The sequence below is a fragment of the Crocodylus siamensis genome, chromosome 1, assembly GCF_052110815.1.
Source record: "Crocodylus siamensis isolate JL-2025a chromosome 1, ASM5211081v1, whole genome shotgun sequence".
NCBI lineage: Eukaryota > Metazoa > Chordata > Crocodylia > Crocodylidae > Crocodylus > Crocodylus siamensis.
The window spans coordinates 95,278,976-95,299,260 of NC_143395.1; the positions used below are offsets into that span (position 1 = coordinate 95,278,976).

Genomic DNA, 20,285 nt, shown 5'->3' on the forward strand with positions numbered 1-20,285 from the left:
CTGCCCTGTTGACTGAAACAACATTACAGATAAATTGTTCATAATGTTTTAGGCTTTGGCAGCATTCTGTACTCAGGTAGTTCAAGAGATTAAGTATCACAACACTACCTGAAGGGTTAAAGAGGTGATTTTACCTTTTCATAGAACACTGGTAAGATTGGTATTACAGTACTTCATAGAGGGCGCGTCTACACATGCAATGAATGTGACTGAATAAACTCCGGCTTAATTTGAGCCACAGTAAGCTAATCCCAGTGTCACCTTCTACATGTGCATTTAAGCTCAGTAATTTATTTCACCATGGGATAGTACCTGTGTCTGATGGGGCTATCCAAGAGTGCTATAATTTAGTCTACACCACCCCAATTGCTGCACAGATGTAGATGGTGACATTTACCATGCAGTAAATTAGTCTACTATACAGTAAAGCACACATCTAGATGTACCAATATGGTATTAAACTACTAGGGATCCATATTTAAAAAGGCTGCTGAAAAATTGAAGACATTAAAATGAGGCATAAAAATTATTCAAGGAGTAGAGAAAAAATGCCTTACTTAATCTCCTCAGTCAAAATAAAAAATAAAAAGATTGAGAATCAACTTCATTACAGTGTATAAATACATTGCTGGGGAGAAAATAGTTGTTACTTGAATTCAAGAGAGAAAGACATAACAAGAATCAATGGGCTGGAAGCTGAAGCCATACAAAATCAAATTGAGAATGCACCATTTTTGGAAGCGATAGAGATTATCCATTAGAACTTATTGCTAAGTAAAGAGGTAATTCCCAATCTTGATGGTTTCAGATCAAAGCTGGATCTCTTTTTGAAAGATACGCTTTTGTCAAACAAGTTATTTGGCTCAGTATAGGTGCAACTAGGTGATATATAGAAGGCCAGACTCAGTCCTCTGATTACCTTTTCTGATTTGGGCTCCATGAATCAACCTATGAATCCCCTTCCTGGGGTTCTTATATGCCCATATAAATATATGCCCATTCAGCCAGAACTGCATCAATCATAATGCCAGTGATGACAGTACCTTTGTGTGAAGCTCTTTTCATTTTGAGAAATGTCTACATATTACCACCTGCTTCCTATTGTTGAGAGAAGTCAATGATGTCATTTATTTTTAAATGGGAAAGCATAGGAGTGACCTACTTAGCATACGTAACAAAGTGACTGACTCGTGTCAGAACATCAGGATGCTTTGCAAGATTTATGAACAAGGAGAAAAGCATTTGCAGAAACATGTCTGTAACTTAAAGCATTTCATATAAATAGTGAGAACACAGCTGACTCTGTCTTGGCTGTTAAGAGCTGGTGAAATGAAGATTTTTTTAGAAATCAGAGATCGTTCATTATTTTCCTAGCTGAAAAAAATTCGTTATTTAATAAAATACTAACTTTTGGGTGAGTCTTTAATTGCAGCCTTCATAATGAGATGAATTAATACACGCACATATTCTTCTTTGCAAATTATAAGAAACTTTTTGCTATCTTTGTGAATGAAAAATGTCACTGCTTGTTCAGCTACGAAGTTGTCTAAAATATTCAAGCCAAGAATAATAATTAAGCCATACAGCAAAGTTATTTTTTTGATCCAAATGTGTCAAAATGTTCCAGGAATGTTGTCTATTAACTGCTTTTAAAACAACAAAAGCATATAAGGAAACTCGGGATTTGGACAAACAAATTAAAGCATGTTAGCTGCTTTTCAATAATAGCCTATGTCCATCGTACTATATGCCCATGGTAACAGAAAGCTAAACCAGCAGTTTGGTCTTCAGCGAAACAGCAGAACTACTGTGTTTTAACTGAAGGCTATGTTTGAGACATAATTCAAAAATCAAAATGCCAGGAAATGCAGAGAGAAAAATAGCATTCCACTTTTAATGTGTGACATGTTTTATTTTGTTTTGGTTTTGTTTTGTTTTTTTGTTTAAAAAAAAAGGATGAAGGATCACCATCATTTCCACAACAATTAGGAACAAAATGTCAGTTTTAACTTTGAAATTCCCTAGTTAGTTCCCTAAATGACATCCCTAATGCAGAATTGTTTTGTCTGGTAATAATCCTGTGTTTAAGACTTTTCAGCCAACAACATTCAGCATTTCTTCAATTTTTCTGTTCTACATCACTGCCTCCTTTTATACAATTTACCCTGGTACTTGCATCTTAACTATTTTTTAAAAAAATGCATTGCCTTCCTTTTGCTCCAGCCTATCCACAGTCTGTTGTATTTCAGCCTCCACAACCCTCTCTATGTTCTCCAACTGAGTAAAGTTTGTCCTCTCTGTTCTAGCCTTTTTTCTGAAGCAAATTGATCCTTGAAGGGCACTATGTAACAATTAACTGTATTGAATTACTGATGTTCTAAATAAACCAGATCAGAACACTGTGGTAGCCTCGCTCTCTCTACTTCTCTTTCTCCTGTATAATAAAACATTGTGCTAGATCTGAGTAACAGTATAATCCCTTTGCTTAACCTAGTGGTTCTCAACCTTGTTAGACTCAAGGCACCCCTCAGAAAATGTCAGTTTTCACTGGGTTTTTTATTACAGAAAAATAATAGAGTAATTCTTCTGTTGTAAATAACTCACAGAGATTCCCAACAGGTTAGAATGTTTTTAACACTGTGGATTCCTATTTGAAATCTCTGGGCACGTCCTGCAACACTGCACATGCAACACATGCAGGCGTTCCCCACACTGCTGATTTGCAGCACAGGGAGTGAGGTTTTGACACTGGGAGAGCCCGGTGTCAACAAAACCCGCAGTGAAAAAAAGTGGGGTGGCGCACATGGTGGCAGCATGTTCCACCCAAAACGAGAGCTTGTCTGGCCAGACCCACACTCTGGCTGCTGGCCAGGCTCTCTGCTGCTAGATTACCACCAGTGGAGCCCCAGGACCCCAGGTAAGGCTTCTGTGTTCCACTCAGATGCTGGCCTCAGCTTACTCTACCTCACTCAGCGTAATATGCCATGTGCCAGAACACAAGCATCCCCATATTGTGATGCTGCTGTTTGTCCCCAGGGAAATGCATGTGCCTCCATGTCTGGAGTCAGCCTCTGGGTTTATCTTGTGAATCATGTTTGCACATCAAACAGTACTAGCATTGTGTGACACCCTGCAACGCCCTTAAAAAAGATCTCAAGGTACCCCACAGTGCTGTAGCACCCTGGTTGAGAATCACTTTCTTAAAATTGATAATCTGATGATGTTCTTGTTGGCAGTTTTACAAAAATCAACCAGCAGGTTCCCACAAAATACAAAGAGGAGTTGAACTGGCAATAACATACCACCTTCCAAATAGCTGCATAAACTATCCAACACAGGTATAACCATTTCAGGTTTTCTGGAGGCTGTGCTTACCTTCAGATGAGCTATATGGTTGTGGAATTTGAGATTCCACCAAGTCATCTAGTTAGCTTCTGGCTGCAAATATGAGGTGTATAGCTATCTAAATAGGGAGTGTATATCTCTTCTTCCCATCACCAGTGATTCGTTGCTACATGCCCTCCCTAAAGCAATATGATATCAGAGCCTGTCTGAATATTTTAGGTTTGAGGCATGCTTACTGGCTTGTGCAATTGTTCATCGCTTTATGAAACCATTTTAAATTCATTGCATATTGGTCTCATTGTATTTGCATTGTCAGTGGCTAGGACTGGCAGTCAGGTTGGTAACCATAGGTATAGTTTGCTGTCTGTTGGCTATCTCACAGTTTCCCTTGGAGGCCTGCAATAACATCCTTGAGTTCAATATTGTTTGTGTGGCTTTCTACCTTGTTTACTGCAACATTCATTAGTGGTATACTTCTGTGGCACATTCAGAGGGGCCTTATCTTTATCCCAGAGTTGGGTATAAGTTTGGAAACTGGCAATGGCACAACAAGAAGATGGAGGGAAGGTGGAGAGGGAGAGGATAATGTTCAATAGGAAAGTGCCTTAGGATACATCTCAGATTCAGTTTAATCTTTCTGACAGAGTGTCAGATGTGACATAGCACATGTCTGAGAAAAATGCATTTAGCAGTCTTAGACCTTTAAACCTGAAATATGTCTTTGTAGTTTTATTGAGGCCTGGAAATGCATGGCAGTAACAGTCAGCCAGACTGCCTGAACTTTCCTTAGATGCAGCCATCTCCCTTGTGTGTTAACCTATGCAAAATGGAGTTTGCAAACCCCTTGGAAATGCACCAACTGACATAAACAAAAAGAAGTTGTACTGCCACCGGTTCATCCATGCCACGTCTGTGTCCTCCTACCTACACAACTTTCCCACAGCTCCTCACAACAAAGACTCAGAGCCATGAGTGGATCCAGGATTTTGTGAAGGGGCCTGTAGAAACTATCCCACACTGCAGGTGTAAACACATCCCCACTCCCAGCAGTGCCCCCCACATGCAGCAGCGGGGATATATTGTTTTAAGTCCCCATATCAGATAAGAATCCTATCAGAGATTCATAGATGTAGGGTCAGAAGGGACCTGAATAGATCATCAAATCTGACCCCCTGCCCTGGGCAGGAGTAAACACTGGGCTCATGTGACCCCAGCTGTGTAATTATCAAGCCTCCTCTTAAAGACCCCCAAGGTAAGAGCCACCACCACTTCCCTTGGAAGTTGGTTCCAGGTCCTAGCCACCCTAACTGTGAAGTAGTGCCTCTGGATGTCTAGCCTGAACCTACTCTCAAACAACTTATGGCCATTATTCCTTGTTACTCTGGGAGGCGCTCAGGGGTACAGGGTATCTCCCATTCCCCACTGCTCCCCCCAGTAAGTTTATAGATGGCCACCAGATCCCCTCTCATCCTTCTCTTGTGAAGGCTGAACAGGTTCAGGTCCTGTAGCCTCTCCTCATAGGGTCTGCTATGCTGTCCCTGGATCATGTGAGTGGCCCTCCTCTGAACCATCTCGATGCTGGCCACATCCCTCCCAAAGTGCAGTGCCCAGAACTAGATGCAGTACTCCACCTGTGGTCTGACCAGTGTTGCTAACAGGGGGAGGATCACCTCCTTGGCCCTGCTCGTGATGCATCTGTGGATGCATGACAAGGTGCAGTTATCCTTCCGACCATGTCCTCACATTGGTGGCCCATGTTCATTTTGGAATCGACAATGACTCCAAGATCCCTTTCTGTCACTGCTTATGAGAAGGGAGTTCCCCAGCCTATAGGTATGTTGCTGGTTCTTACTGCCCAAGTGCAGCACCCTGCACTTGTCAGTATTGAATCCTATCCTATTATCATTTGCCCACCCCTGTAACCGGTCCAGATCCAATTGTATCTTGTCCCTCCCTTTTAACATGCCCATCTCACCCCAAATCTTGGTGTCATCAGTGAATTTGAACAGGGTGCTTTTCACCCCCTAATCCAAATCGCTAATAAAGGAATTGAACAATACAGGCCCAAGGACCAAGCGCTGGGGGACTCCACTGCCCACATCCCTCCAGGTCGAATATGGCCCGTCCACCACCACTCTCTGGGTGCAGCCTCTCAGCCAATTTGCGATCCATCTGACTGTTTAGGGATCAATGCTGCAGTCACCTAGCTTTTTAATGAGAATGGGGTGGGAGACAGTGTCAGAGGCCTTCCTGAAGTCCAGAAAGACTACATTAACTGCAACACCTGCGTCCAGTGATTTTGTAACCTGATCATAGAGGGCAATCAGGTTAGTCTGACAGGACCTGCCCCTAATGAACCCATGCTGGTTGCTCCTGAGCATCATCCCCCCTGCTGGTCCTTCACAGATGTGCTCTTGGATCATTTTCTCAAACAGCTTCCCCAGGATTGCAGTAAGACTAATGGGCCTATAGTTGCCTGGGTTCTCCCTCCTCCCTTTTTTGAAAATGGGACTACATTGGCCTTCTTCCAGTCTTCTGGCACCTGGCCAGAGCACCACAGGTGCTCATAAAGTTGTAGCAGGGGCCCTGTGATAACCCCTGCCAATTCCCTCAACACCCTAGACAAGGCTAGACAATCACCTTGCTGGGGTCATTTGACCCCAGTACTCTTTCCTGCCATGGCAGGGGGTTGGACTTGATGATCTGCTCAGGTCCCTTCTGACCCTACTAACTATGAAATAATGAAACCCTTGGGTGAAGAGCATCTGGACCTGCTGTTTTAAACATGTCCAGCCGTTCCAGAAGTTCCCTAACTTGGTCCTCCCTGACTGGGTCTGGTGGAGTCTCTTCTGAGTCCGTCCTAAATCCTAGTGGGGGGAGATGTCCCGGTCCCTGCACAAAAAAATGGAGGCAAAGAAGTTGTTAAAAAGGTCTGCCTTTTCCTCTGGTGCAACCACCATTCTTGGCATGCTCTCCCTTCCCTTCCATCCTTAGTAGCCTGATCCTTTCCATGCCCAATGCTGCTTCTGTCCCCAGAGTCCCCTGATGTTCGGGGGTAAACTGGCTCCGGAATTACTCTGGCCCCCTATAGCTGTGCTCAACAGGCAACAGCAGGGCTCCTCTTCACTACCCAGTACCCCCAGGTGTTCCCTGTCAGCCCAGGAGCAAGCATAAGGTGGGGGAATCCACTTTGCCACAGCTGCACCTCCTGTCCTGTGCTGAATCCATCTGCACCAGCTCTGGAGCCTCTTCCTACACAGCCTCCCAAACTACAACACTCCCAATTTATTTCACAGAGGGGAGGGGCTGCAGAACATTGCAGCTGGGTTCAGCCAGAGACAGTGGCAGTGGTGGGCTGGGGTGAAGGGGAAGGGGATCTGCTTCTGAGGATGGAAGGGAAGGGAAGGGTGCTGAGATCAAGGTTGGGGGTAACTGGATTCTTATACCATTTGGGGTCTTAAAAAAAAGTTGCCTCTGCAGCACTATCCAAAAGAAGGTGTGGGTCCACCCCTGCTTGGAACCATTCTCTAGCAGATAAGCTTGCCATCATTCCATTCCCTTCATGCTTTTGGAATTTAACTGCATTATAGTCAATGAACCCATTGCCAATCCTCAACAAGTGGCCAGTCCCCACATACCAAACACCCTGGCCTGACCTGTAACTCCTGATTTGCCTTGACTTCAGTCTCCTGCTGTCTTTGCTGCCAACTGTGTCCATCTTCCTTGTGTCAAATTTGACAGCACTCTCAGTGTTACACATACACAGCCCATATGTTTGACAAATAGCACCAAGTGAATAGGGAGTTTTCTTAGTGTCCTCACTATCCATTGGAAATCTTGCTTTGTGATTGCAGAGAATGATGAGGAGCAGGAAGCTCTGCTATCCTTGGACAAACCTGGCTGGTATTCCCAAGGTAATGCTACCCAACTTTATGAACTCTTGAAAAAGATGACCGGCAAGTTAGAACCCAAGGTATGTCATATAAGGAGAATGCAACTTGACTGTATTCTAGTTTCTAGAAATTATAGACACTGGTAAATCCTGTTCCACCCATCAAGCATCTGAGTATCTAAGCATGATCCTATTCTACCATGCTAGAGCACATAACTATGAGCACATCTTATCGTGTAATGGACCTTCATCCTAGTCTTGAGATTTAAGTCCTGAAAAGTGGTGAGGAGGACCTACTCACCTTTTGGATTAATGGTTTTTCATGGACTTGTGCAGCATGAAATAGGATTGCACTTAGGTGGTTAAGTGCCATTTAGATGCTTAACTGGTAAGATAGAACCTGGCTTTTATTAGGGATGTGAAAGGTTAAACAATTAATTGTTTAACTGATAAGTGCAGTGATAATTGGTTAGTGTACCAGTTATTCTTTAGGTCAGGGTAGGTGCAGTCTGGCAGGGAAGGGGGGAAGGCATTTACTAAGTCAACTTAAAATAAGGCAACTTAACTAAGCTGGCTTAACTAACATGGCTTAAGTTAAACCATGTTGGAGTGTACACACATACTGCTTCTTGGCATAGTGGCAGCCATAGTGTGAGCTAAGTTGACTGAACTAATGAGACTCAAGATAATACACCTTAAAGGTGTATTATCTTGCACCGCATTTTAAATGGACTCTGTCCCACATACATATGTATGCTCTGACAGTAAAGTCGTCTTAAAAAAGTTAAGCCAGCTTAACTGTCAGAAAGTTAGTACATGTGTACACACCCTAAGGTGCAAATCTACCCTGCCTACTACAAATTATTTTGTAATGTCACAGGAAAACCAGAAGAAGTGTTTAAAGGCAACCCACATGGAGTGAGAGACCTGAAAAGTAAAGTGGTCTTGAAGAAAAGAAACTGACACTAATAATGTGTGTGTGCCTGCATGTGTGCATGCATGCATGTATGTGTGTATCCTGGCCAACTGAGCATGGAGGAATTTTTATTTGGTTAAGCTTTTTTCAGCACATTTTCTCTTGTTTGAAACAGTTTCCTATGTTTTCTTCAAATGTACAGCACTTTTAATTTGCTGCTTCCCTTGCAGGTTGTTTATTTTGGTGACAGCATGCACTCAGATATTTTTCCAGCCCATCACTATAGCAACTGGGAGACTGTCTTCATTTTAGAAGAGCTTAGAGGGGATGAAGTTATAACGCCTGTGGAGACTGAGTCTGAGCCTTTGGAGAAGAAAGGAAAATATGAGGTAAGGGTTCCTTGCAGCTGCTTCCTGGAACCAAAAAAAAAAAACAGTGCATGTGGCCCAAAATAATTTCTAAGAAGAAACTAATTTATCTTGCAAATATTTTGACAGCATCAACATTTTTTCAGGCTTCCTCAAAAGACAGTTAAAAGGCTTTGTTTATAGAAAGATTTCTGTGCATGGCATAGCACTAATGTCCTACAAGTTTTCATTTCTGACACTAACCAAACTAAATCATGGTACAGAAGAAAGGTATATCTCCTTCCTGTGGTCAAGCAACAAGGTCTTTGGAATTTTATTCGGATGAACCTTCCCAGTATCCCATGAGCTAAACCTCCAAAAGTGCTTACTGTCAACACCTGTTGTAAAAGTCAGTCGGTCATCTGACGTGAATGCTTACACCCTGCTAAGGTCTCCTTAGTCATAAAGCATCTCTGAAGTTGGTTAACTGTTGGTCCCTGACTGAAGCACCTCTGAATTTCGTTCCTGACTGTTACCATAAATAAATAATTTGAAGTTAACCATGTCTGGGATAAAGAAACATTGGTGACTGTTGGCATCACAGTCACCCTTAAATTATCCCAGGGCCAGGGTTAAGTTCTGGCCTGTTCTCCACTCCACTGAACAGCAGAACTACATGGTGATAAGCAGGGGAACATGTTGTACCAATTGAATTTAAAAGATGATATATTAAAGTAAAGGGTGACAGGACTGCTCCTGCAGTAGGTGCCACCCAGGAACCACAGGAGCAGTGCAATTTCTGTGTGCACATCTTGGCTAAAAAGAGGCACATGTTTCAATTAGCATCCTGCACTTCAGTTACTCCTTCAGACTGGTAATATTGGAACTGCTTAGCCTTGTAGGCTGGATCCACACATGCAGTTCTGTGTGGTTTGTGGTGTCACATTGCACATTAAGCCATGCCTGGCTCTGCTAATTGGCAGTACTGTGGCAAAATTTACTACTGGGATTTCCCTGATAACAAAAAATAAAACCCCTGGAAAAAAACCCAGCGCAAAGCATGTGAAAATAGCATGCATTGGGACAAACACAGAGGCGGGGGAGCAGGCAGCCCAAGGCCCTGTCTCCGCATGCTATGGAGCCCCCACACTGAGATACACTTGGCACATCTACCATTAATGCACATTAATGCACGTTCATTAATGCATATTTAGTTTAGTGCTTGCTTAATGAAGTACTGACTAAACAAACAGTCACTACAGTTACTGCTCAGTAACACTGGCGCATGGTTTTTTTCATAGATTTCATAGACGTGGGGACCTTGGAAGATCATTGAGTTCAGCCCCCGAAGGGCAGGAAGTCAGCTGGGGTCATAGGATCCCAGCAAGATAAGCATCCAATTTGCTCTTGAAGGTGTTCAATGTAGGTGCTTGAACCACCTCTGAAGGCAGGCTGTTCCAGACCTTGGGGGCTCAGACAGTAAAGAAATTCTTCCTTATGTCCAGCCTGAAACGGTCTTGTGGTAGTTTATAACTGTTCAACCTCGTCATTCCTTGGGGCACTGTGGTGAACAAACGTTCCCCCAGATCCTGGTGGTCACCCCTAAAAAACTTATAGGTGGCCATCAGATCACCCCTGAGCCTGCGCTTTTCCAGGCTAAAGAGCCCCATGGCTCTCAGCCTGTCGCCGTAAGGTCTGTACTCCTGACCTCTGATCATGCGCGTGGCTCTCCTCTGGACTCTCTCAAGCTTCTCCACATCCTTTTTGAATTGTGGAGCCCAAAACTGGATGCAGCACTCCAGCTGAGGCCTCACCAAGGCCAAGTACAAGGGGAGAATGATGTCCCAGGATTTGCTTGAGAAGCATCTATGGATGCAGGCCAGCATTTTGGTCGCTTTACTAGCCGCAGCATTGCATTGGAGGCTCATGTTCATCTTGTGGTCAGAGATGACCCCAAGTCTCTTTCTTCCGTAGTGCTAGCCAGTGTAGCACTACTGAGCCTATAAGGATGCTGCAGGTTTTTCTTCCCAAGACGGAGAACCTTGCATTTTTCGGTGTTAAACACCATCAGGTTCTCATCCGCCCATTTGATGAACCTGTCTAGGTCAGCCTGCATCGCCCGCCTGTCTTCTAGTGTGGATGCTTTGCCCCAAAGTTTGGTGTCATTGGCAAACGTAGCCAGTCCGCTTGTGACTCCAGTGTCCACATCATTAATGAAGATGTTGAACAATATGGGTCCAAGGACAGAGCCTTAGGGGACTCCACTGGTCACAGGGCACCATGACGACTGACCACCCTGTGCGTTCAACCATGGAGCCAGTTTCCCAGCCAGTGGTTTGTGGTGAACCCAAGGCCACAATTGGCCAGCACAAGAGGTGATCATGAGTTAACAGATCGAAGGCTTTTTTGAAGTCAAGATATATGACATCAATCTCTTTTCCCTTGTCCAGGTGATAGGTCACCTGGTCATAGAAAGACCATGAGATTGGTCAAGCAAGACCTATCCACAACAAACCCGTGCTGGCGATCCCTTAGGATGTTGGCATCGGCCAGTCCATTAAGAATGGCCTCTGTAATAAACTTTTCTAAGATCTTTCCTGGGATAGAAGTCAGGCTGATGGCCTCTAGTTAGCCAGATCCACTTTCCTCCCTTTCTTGAAGATAGGCACCATATTGGCCTTCTTCCAGTCTTCAGGCACTACACCAAAGTGCCAGGAGTTTTCAAAGATCCATGCCAGGGGCTGGGCTATGACGCTCGCGATCTCCTTGAGTACCCTGGGGTGTAGATTGCCAAGGCTGGCTAACTTGAAGGTATCCAGCTTCTCAAGATGTTCTTTCACGAGGTCAGCATTAATGGAGGGCAGGGAGGGGATCTCCCTCACGTGGACCGCCCTGTCCCGTGGTGGGCATGTGCATCCCATGGGACTGATGCAAAGTACCCATTTAATAGGTTGGCTTTTTCCTGGGTGTCAGTTGTCCCATCTGGCTTTTTGTAATGCTTACTGCGCAATAGTGTAGTAAGCATTATCCCAGGGCCAAGGTTAGGTTCTGTGTATTAAAGGAATCAATGTATTAACACAGTTTTTGCCTGGCACACTACTGTGTAATGTTATTAGGCTACTGCACATGAAGCGTCTCATGTAGGCACACCCACTGGGAACAGGCAGCTTTGGGCTAGGTTGCTTGGGCTGGCTGCTCCCCTGTCTCTGCAAGCCACTCTCTGGCTGGCTGGGGTGCAGGGTGCCTTAGTGCAGGGGCTGCCTGTCAGCTAGCCCCATAATCAGGCAGCCTGTGTCCCAGCCAGCCCTCACTGCAGCACATGTAACCTGGCTGGAAACTGAGAAGAGCTGGGCACAGGCAGTTTGTCCAAAGCAGGACAATTTGTCCCTCAACAAATCACACATTCTGGGGGCATACACTGACACAAATGAGCAGCACAAATTTATGCCGCTACTATGTGTGCTGCTGCAAAGTGCATGTCCCTACTCATCTGGATGTGGACCTAGACTCCAGGGCTAGTTACAGACATTCAAAAAGCCTGAGGCAGAATCAGTCCAAGTTACAGAGTTTTCTGTAAACAGCATAGTTTAAATCGATAGCGAACAGAGCACACATTTGCCCTTTGGTTGCGAGGGGCAAATCTTAAACTAGGTTTGGCCATTTTTAAACCAGTCTATCTGTGCCAATTTTCTGTTCTGTTACAGGTATGGACTAGTTTTGTGTGCTGAACATCTGTTTTGTTACAGGTATAGACCAGTTTCCGATCACTTATATCAGTAAAAGTATAATGTCTGTACCTGGCTAGTAAGGAGAAAAGCTAGAGAATGAAAGACAAAACCTTACCTGTTGAATTAACAGATGCTGGGAGTTAGAGATAGTCAAGCCATGGAGAAACGAGTTCACAAAAAAGGGACAATTTGCAATACATGCATTGCACAGAGTTCAACATGTAATGGTTTCTCAGTTTGTGGCTTTTGATGATTTTTATCAACATATTTATCAAAACAGGTCTCACCTGGACCGCCCTGTATTTGAAACCTGTTTTTACTTAACAGATTATTGCTGTAGCAATTCTAAACATGATATCAGAAAACCAATTTTACTAAAAATATAAACAGTGCAAAAATATAAATTGTTGCAAAAAGGAGTGAAGAAAATTATTGAGGTTTTTTGGAGATAGAGTTCTTTCTTTAATACAGGATTTTTTTGTGAAAAATTTCAGGAACTACTGTTTGGAATGTTTCTTAACACTGTTCCTAAATAAATCAGTAGTTTCCTTCTGACTGCAACTGGATGTTTTTTCTCCTTTTTTGGTTTAGTTTATTTTTAAGGAGGAATATTTCTTGCTTTTTTAAATATAGTTTATTAAAACAGAGTTATATTAGTGAATGTTTTATACCAATTTGGGTACCTTTCGTTTTAATTTAGCCCTACAGCATGTTCAACCCCACTGCTTTTTATCGGGAAAACTGGAATGACATAGATTGGTAATATTACTATGCCCAATATTACCACTGTGTGCATGAGGGAAGTAGAATAGAAATAAAAACTGTTCTTCTCCTCTACTTTTATTAATAATATCAAATATATTCCTCTGAAGAATACTGCTTTCTTAGTTGAGGTCAAGCAAGGACTTCAAAGTCAGTGAAATAAGTAAAGCAAACCATTGAAGCTCAAATTCTTTCCTTTGTTGCAAAAAAATAGAAAAGAAGAAAAAATCTTTAGCAGGAATATATAACTCGGTAAAATATAAGAAATGTGTAGATTGGTCTATTTATTGGGGTTAGAAAAATGAGTTAACTAATATGAGTGAGTGAAATATGAGTGAGTTAAAATTATATCAATAACATTATATAATTACCCACTCCTCTGCACTACTTCTATGCATTTCCTTCATGGAACCTCTGATTGCCCTAATGTTTAAAATTAATGTTTGCAGCATTTTCTTTTCATTCATCGAAAGTCAGACAGACAGCAACGGCTCACTAAATGGAAATGTCTAGAATTCAAACATGTTTCACGTGTGTTAAATACATAGCTTTGTTGAATCAAAGATATTAATCCAAAGTTACTGCTTATATGTGAGGGACTCATATATAGTCCCTCTTATACGTGAGGGACTTATACATATAGTCCCTCTTCCTGTATGTTCCTAGGAACCGTAACTTTGCAAAACATTCTTGAATTAGACTTCTAGCTATGATAATTTGCTTTATCTAGTTGCAAAACATCCGGTTGGTTCATCACAAGATGCCACAATAAATGTGTGGCTGCATTGACGAAGCAGGAAACAGACTTTTAGATAAGAAATTGACGCCTTGCTAAGAGTGCAGTACCACAATCAGAGTGTTCCAATCAGATGCCGTCTCTGCTGCTCATAACCTGCTTTCAGTTTATGTCCGCGCTAGAAACATCAAGCAAGCAAGGGGGAAGTTAATTGTATTGATTAAAGGAATCAGAACTGAGAGGGGCAGTGGCAGGTCAGCATTGTTATTTTGTTACCATGCTGTTCATAGGGGCCTGCGTAACAGATCATATTCATATCTCTGTAGTTGACTGGATACCACTAATTGAACAAGACTAGTTCAAAGAGAGTCCATGTTGAACTTGTCTATTAATTTTAGAAGTGGAAAGTGGAAAAAAAGCAGATTCAAAGCACAGGAACAATGCCAGGTTGTGTAAAAATTAGGCACAAACAACTGGTGGCTTAATAATAGTATTTTGGGAAAGTGCCAAAATGCTGTTCCTTTGTATATACTGCATCCTATACAAAGATTTAACACAAGTTCATTCCATGTCTCTAAGACCTAATGATTTTATTAAACATACAAAAATGCATTTACTTCCAGTTTACCAGCTGCAAGCACTTCTTTATGAAAGGAGAAGCAAATGGTATAAGCAATATATTGTTTCCAGATCTATATACTTAATGTTTCATCATTAAAAGAGCAAAAGGGGGGTGAGAAGTAACAAAAAATGTCACTCACAAGCTCAGCAGTTAATAACTTCCATTTTCGTTAGTCATTTTTGCCTGCAACTAAATCCATGATGCAAACCAGATCTGCAACTGTAACACTGTGGTAAAAGTTGTAGTTCTTTCAAGTGTGTGAGTCATAACTAAATTATCATTAAAGCAGTAAACTGTAAGCATTCCTCATGAAAGAAATCAGCTCCCCAGTCAATTACAGCACATTGTGTGAAATTGGAATCTCCCTGGATTTAGAGAGTGGATTTGAGGGTTTAATTTTTTGGTTCTTTGTTTTTTTCCTTTCTGTTTAAAAAATATGAAAAACTTTTATGAATGAAAATTCTTTAAATAATTGGAATTCATCCAAAAAAATTGAGAGCTGTGAATACCAAGCAGTTATTCTCTATGTTAAAATGCCAATGACACTAATAAATTCAGTGAAAATCTAAGAAATTGCTGGAAGGTATATTTCATTTCTGTTGCACAAGAGATCTTAGAAGCACTCAAGTTACAATGTATTGTCTACATGTTAGTTGAGGCAGGAAGTCATGTCCCTTGGGTTTTATTCCCAGAACTCCTGCTGAGTGTCCTTAGACAAACCAGCTAATCATTGTTTATCTGCAATACTACTTCCATTAACAATCCATTTGGGATGTTGTGAAGCAAAATAAGTTAATGTCTGTAAAGCAAGGTGAAATCCTTTCAAAAAAGGCACTGTATTAGCACAAAGTTAGCTTTTTATTCAGTTGAATGACATTCTTTATTTTGGAGACGTTTAATTATTATGGATACTATTTACACAACATTATGAGATTTTCCCCTAAGCTTCTGTGTTTGCTATTCTTATATCCAACCGCTGCTGTTCTTGCTCTAATCAGCCTACAAGGCCAAGAACAGACCTACTCACTTTAGGCTAAGCCCTATTTCCAGTATCATAAGTAAGGGTAGGCAACCAGCCTACCCCAAGTGCCAAGTTAAGAAGGTGTCAGAATTGTCTCCTACCCCCACAGAATCCACCCCCAGCAGCAAGAGTAGCTCTATAGTATTGTTCTTATATCAGCAGCAGCAGTTGCATGGACACCTGGGTCCTGCTGCTTTAAGAGCAAGAGCCACGGCGGGCAGTGCATGGAGCAGCAGCTGCACAACCAAGAACTGTTTTAGAGTTCTCAGCCTGGGTAAGACTTTTGTGCCTCCTCCCCACTCGGCTCTTGCTCTCCATGCACTGCTCCTGCTGCTCTTGGAACAAAACTACACCCCTCCCATGCTTTTTCACAGGGTTCAGCCAGGGCAAAAACCCTGGTTGTTTGGCTTCTCCCTATATCTTCCTGCTTCTTATATGCTCAGCTCCACCCTCCACGAGGTCGCATCTACATGCTTCCAGTAAGACCACTCACAACAACAAGTGCAACATTGCTGCTCAGTGTCTGGAAAACTGTCAATTTAAAGGTGACATGCAAATTGTAATGTCCTGCTAATGCCTTTGTATGTTTGTGATATACACCTGATCCTGCAAGCACCCAGTCCCCACTGACATATTTCAGTAATGGTCTGATAATTTCTGAGGATCTGCCCCTTTGCTTTATGCAGAGGCCAACAAACTAACATCACACAAATGTTGGTTAGGAGTTTGAAGAAGTATCATCTCTGACTGACATTGGCATATACACTTTTACTGGTATAAGTGATAGAAAACTGGCCTATATCCATAACAGAACAGGAGTTCAGCACACACAGACTAGTTTAAAAATGGTGTACCCTGGTCTAAGATTTGGCACACTTCCTGCTTCCCCCATCCCCCTTTGGCAAATGTATGTTCTCTTCGCTACTGATCTGAACTACACCACTTACAGAGAAGTATGTAACTTAGATCCATTTTGCCTTGGGCTTTTTGGATGTCTGTACCTAGCCCTAGTGAGCATAGATACAGTTATGCAGGCAAAACTGTATACCTTCCTTTCTCTTTTGGGGCATGATGATAATGGTTTCACTCTATTGGTATGGAGCACAGCTTCAACACCATAGGTGAACCAACAAAGGGGAATGCTTTCCCAGTTCAATATACTGGTATTACTACACTTCTAATATACACATTGTTTATCCTACTTTGTAGTCATGGGGCTATTGTAATAGTAAAAATGATGTTCAGAACTAAATGTTAGTGGGATCAGGCCCCGTGACTGGCTAAAAGGCAAGGTTGCAGACAATGGGTCTTGTTGCTTTAACCATGAAACTGATACAGCTGGAAAAAAAAACACTGCTTAAATATGTAAGCAGCTATGCAAGCCATGTAAAGACTGCTTTTCACCTTTTCAAATGGTTTCTTTTTTCAGTTTGATTTTTTTCATCTTGTCATGTCTCTTCTCTGGCTGTTTGTCTTTTTTTCTTTAGTTGTTTATAAAGTTGACAAAAATTGTAGCTCAGCTCCCTTCCCATTTTATTCTGTAATAGATGATTTGCAGATTGATGAATTCTTGTTGCAGCTATTCAGTCTTGCATGTAATCCAATTTTTGGTCACATTCATAATGAGCTAATGACCTCTTACTAAATGTACAGCCAGTTCTCCTTTGCAGTCTTCTCTTGTATTCTTCGTTTGATTCAAACATTTCCCCTGCAAAGAAAGAGAGAGAGAGATCTCACCTGGAATAAAGTGGGTAAAGTCAGGTCCGGCAGCCTCTAGTAGAAAGATTGCCACCTTCTTTCCATCTTGAGGGCCGCAGCTGGAGCAGATGTGTCTTTGGAGTCAGGGACCTTCAGTTAGCTGCCTAATGTCAAGCACATCTTAGCCTAGGACAGAATCTAACCCAAAGTTGTCTGTATATGGTCTTTTTACTAATATATGCCAAGGACAGGCATTCCTTTCTACCTGTAAACATTTCTCTGAAATTCTTGCTGGGGCTGAGTGCCAAGCTTGCAATCTTGGCTTACTGCAGCTGCCACTCAGCTGTGGGGGGCAAGGGAAAGTAGGCAGGGGACAGCATTCCCTGTGCTCAGCTCCTGTGCCTGCTTCTCACACCAGGAGGTCTGATGTGAGAAGCAGACAAGAAGCAGCTAGGGTTGTTCCTCCACTCTCCTCCTTTGCACACAGATGACTTCTGCAGATTTTCTACAGTGTGGGTTGCAGTTATGTTTTCCACTTTTTTATCATTCTGGAGGCCTCTTGGAACTTTTTATGTTTCACTGCTCTGGAGAGTATAGAGCAACTTTCAAGATAAACTGTAAAGCAAATTGCAAACACTCCTTTACCAACCACCACTTCTCTTACACAAATCAAGATCTTCTTTGAGCTGTAATAAATCCCCTAATATCAGAAATGTCACTTCCTGCCTCTTTGCTAAGATATCTGAATAGGTCTCATGAGCCTGTTACATGAACCACAGCTCTCTCTCACCTCTCAGCTAAGAAGTGAAAGGATGCTGAAGGCAGTTAGATGAAGTAATATTTTCTCCACAGTTACTTCATCAGCTATTCAGCATATTCTCTTTCCTGAAGTGAGGAAAGGGAGAACTGCAGCTCAGTTTACAGTCCTGTATTATGAGTACTCAGGGTCCAGCAAATAAAAGCAGCTGAAGTATACATAATAATTTAGATGGAAAAACAAACAGAAGAACATTTTTCGAAGCAAAAAAAAAAAAAAGATAAAGCCACACATAGTAATAGTAAAGTAATAGTAAAGAATAGTTCTGTGTCACAGATAATAATAAAGTAAAAATCTTTAGTGGATTTTTTTGGTCTTGCTTCATATTTTTATTTTTTAAGTCATGTTACGTCATACTTTTATTGAATCAGTCAATCATTACAAAGCCTCTTAAAATAAAATAAAATAATGTTTTCTGAAGGAAGAAGGAAGGCACAATATTTTCTTTGTAGTTACATTTTTTTTTTTTTAATTTCAGGGACATCATCCCAAAGCTCCTAATTCTGACTCTAAACAGTGGGGCTCTTTCTTTGTGGATAATATCTCAGGATTGGAAAGTACAGAAGACACCCTAGTTCAAACATGGTGTTGCAAATGCATTAGTACTTATAGCACTATTGCAATCCCAAGTATTGAAGCAATAGCAGGTAAGAAGGACTCTTTTTTTTATTAGTGAATGTGTGAAGTGTCCAAAGTAATTTTGTCATGTTATAGATACTGTCTTCAGAGACTGCCTATCTCTAGACTCATCCAAAACACATTTCTGATATCACTTAGCAAGAAATGACTAGTTGCTACTAATTTCTTCGAAATTTATTCTTGCAAACATCATGGGGTTAACCAGTTTGCTTGTTTGTTTGTTTGTTTGTAGTTTCCTTTAAATGTTCCAGTGCTTATTAGCACATTATTAGATCCTCTTCTAATGGAATTGGAGCTCAGGTTTTAATCTATTTTTTGATTATGAACAAGCTCTTCCTAGGCCACAGACACATGTACATTTGAAGTACTTCAAATTTAGAGTACTTCAGGCTACTTCATGGACAGATGTACAGCCCTTCTCCCCCTCTCCCCCATATCTCCTGTCAAAATGCTTCAAAGTCAGTGCAGTTCCCCCATATCTCCTGTTAAAATGCTTCAAAGTCAGTGCAGTGGCAAGAAGCAGCATGTTTTTCATCCGGGGGCTTACCGGGGGTGGCTTGGTCTTGTATCTTTGCTCTCCACTCCATCCCCGGTTGTGAAAGTAGGGAGAGGTGGGGTTGTGGACTGGATAAATATACAGTTAATGAGTTAATGTACATTCAGTCTAAGAGGCGTAAGACCCAAAGTAAGGGCCCAGAGCAGGAGCAGAAGTGTAACCCAGTGTGGGGCAGTGATCCGGAAGGCCTGTGCAGAGTAGAACCTGGGTGGGACCCAAATTGCTGCACAGAGTAGGGCCTGACTGGAGAGAGAGTGGTGGGGAGAGGCGGCAGGGGAGGGACAGACTAGTATGCCCAAGCAAAAAGGCCAGGAGTCCAAAGCCCTCAGGGTGGAGCCTGAGGCCATGTTGGGCCAGAGGCCAAGTGTGGCCCAGCAAGGAGAAGGGGGAGTTGTAGGCAATTTTGGATGCTATGGGCAAGGCATGGGACATGATATTATTGGAGGTTCAGATCCATGTGTTTTGCCTCCCACATGTAAGTATCAATTTGTGATAACATCAAAGGCATGGCAGGTGAGTGATGGTGGACTGACCTAGACAGGGGGAGTGCCAGTGATGTACTTGGCCCCAGGATGGCCCTGTTACATATGTCCACTGCTTTTCCCACATCCACAGAGCCAGTTTTCTCATTGTAGAAGGCATGGTCAGGCATGTCTTGTCTTTGGTGAATCCATGCTGACTCATCCTGATGACTTTCTTCTCCTCCAAGTGCTTAGAAATGTATTCATTGAGGAACTGCTCCGTCATTTTTTCCAGGGTCTGAGGTGAGCCTGACCCTGGATCCTCATTCTTCTCTTTCTTAAAGATGGGCACTATATTTGCTCTTTTCCAGTTGTCTGGCTTCCCACGGGTCCAGAAATTTGGCAGCAGGGGAGTGGTGCCAAATTTCTGGACCCATGGGAAGCCCAGAGGGCCAGATAGCATGGCCCTGTATGCCAGTTAGCTCCCGCGTGCTGCTGGATGTAGTAGGTAGGCTGCATGGGCCTGCATCAGAGTGGCAGGCAGCACATGACTGGATTGAGTAGGTGAGCAGTGTGTGGTCAGATCAGGATGGCAGGCTGGCATGCGGGCAGATTGGGGAGGCACACAGCTAGATCAGGATGGTGTGGGATCAGACCCACAGACTGACTCAGTACCATTCCTCTGGCTTGCAGCAGCAGAAGGCTGGGTGCTGTGAAGTATTTTGTTGCGCCTCTTTTCAGTGAA

General features: G+C 42.6%; 1 protein-coding gene across 1 annotated transcript in view; it reads left to right on the top strand.

The window, feature by feature from the left end:
* NT5DC1 (5'-nucleotidase domain containing 1) overlaps positions 1 to 20,285 on the top strand; it is a 262,954-nt gene that overhangs the window by 211,602 nt on the left and 31,067 nt on the right. The window contains exons 9-11 of the mRNA XM_090038356.1: positions 7,200 to 7,318; positions 8,384 to 8,542; positions 18,363 to 18,531. Coding sequence (XP_089894482.1) covers positions 7,200 to 7,318; positions 8,384 to 8,542; positions 18,363 to 18,531 — 447 coding nt within the window. The remainder of the gene's footprint in view (positions 1 to 7,199; positions 7,319 to 8,383; positions 8,543 to 18,362; positions 18,532 to 20,285) is intronic.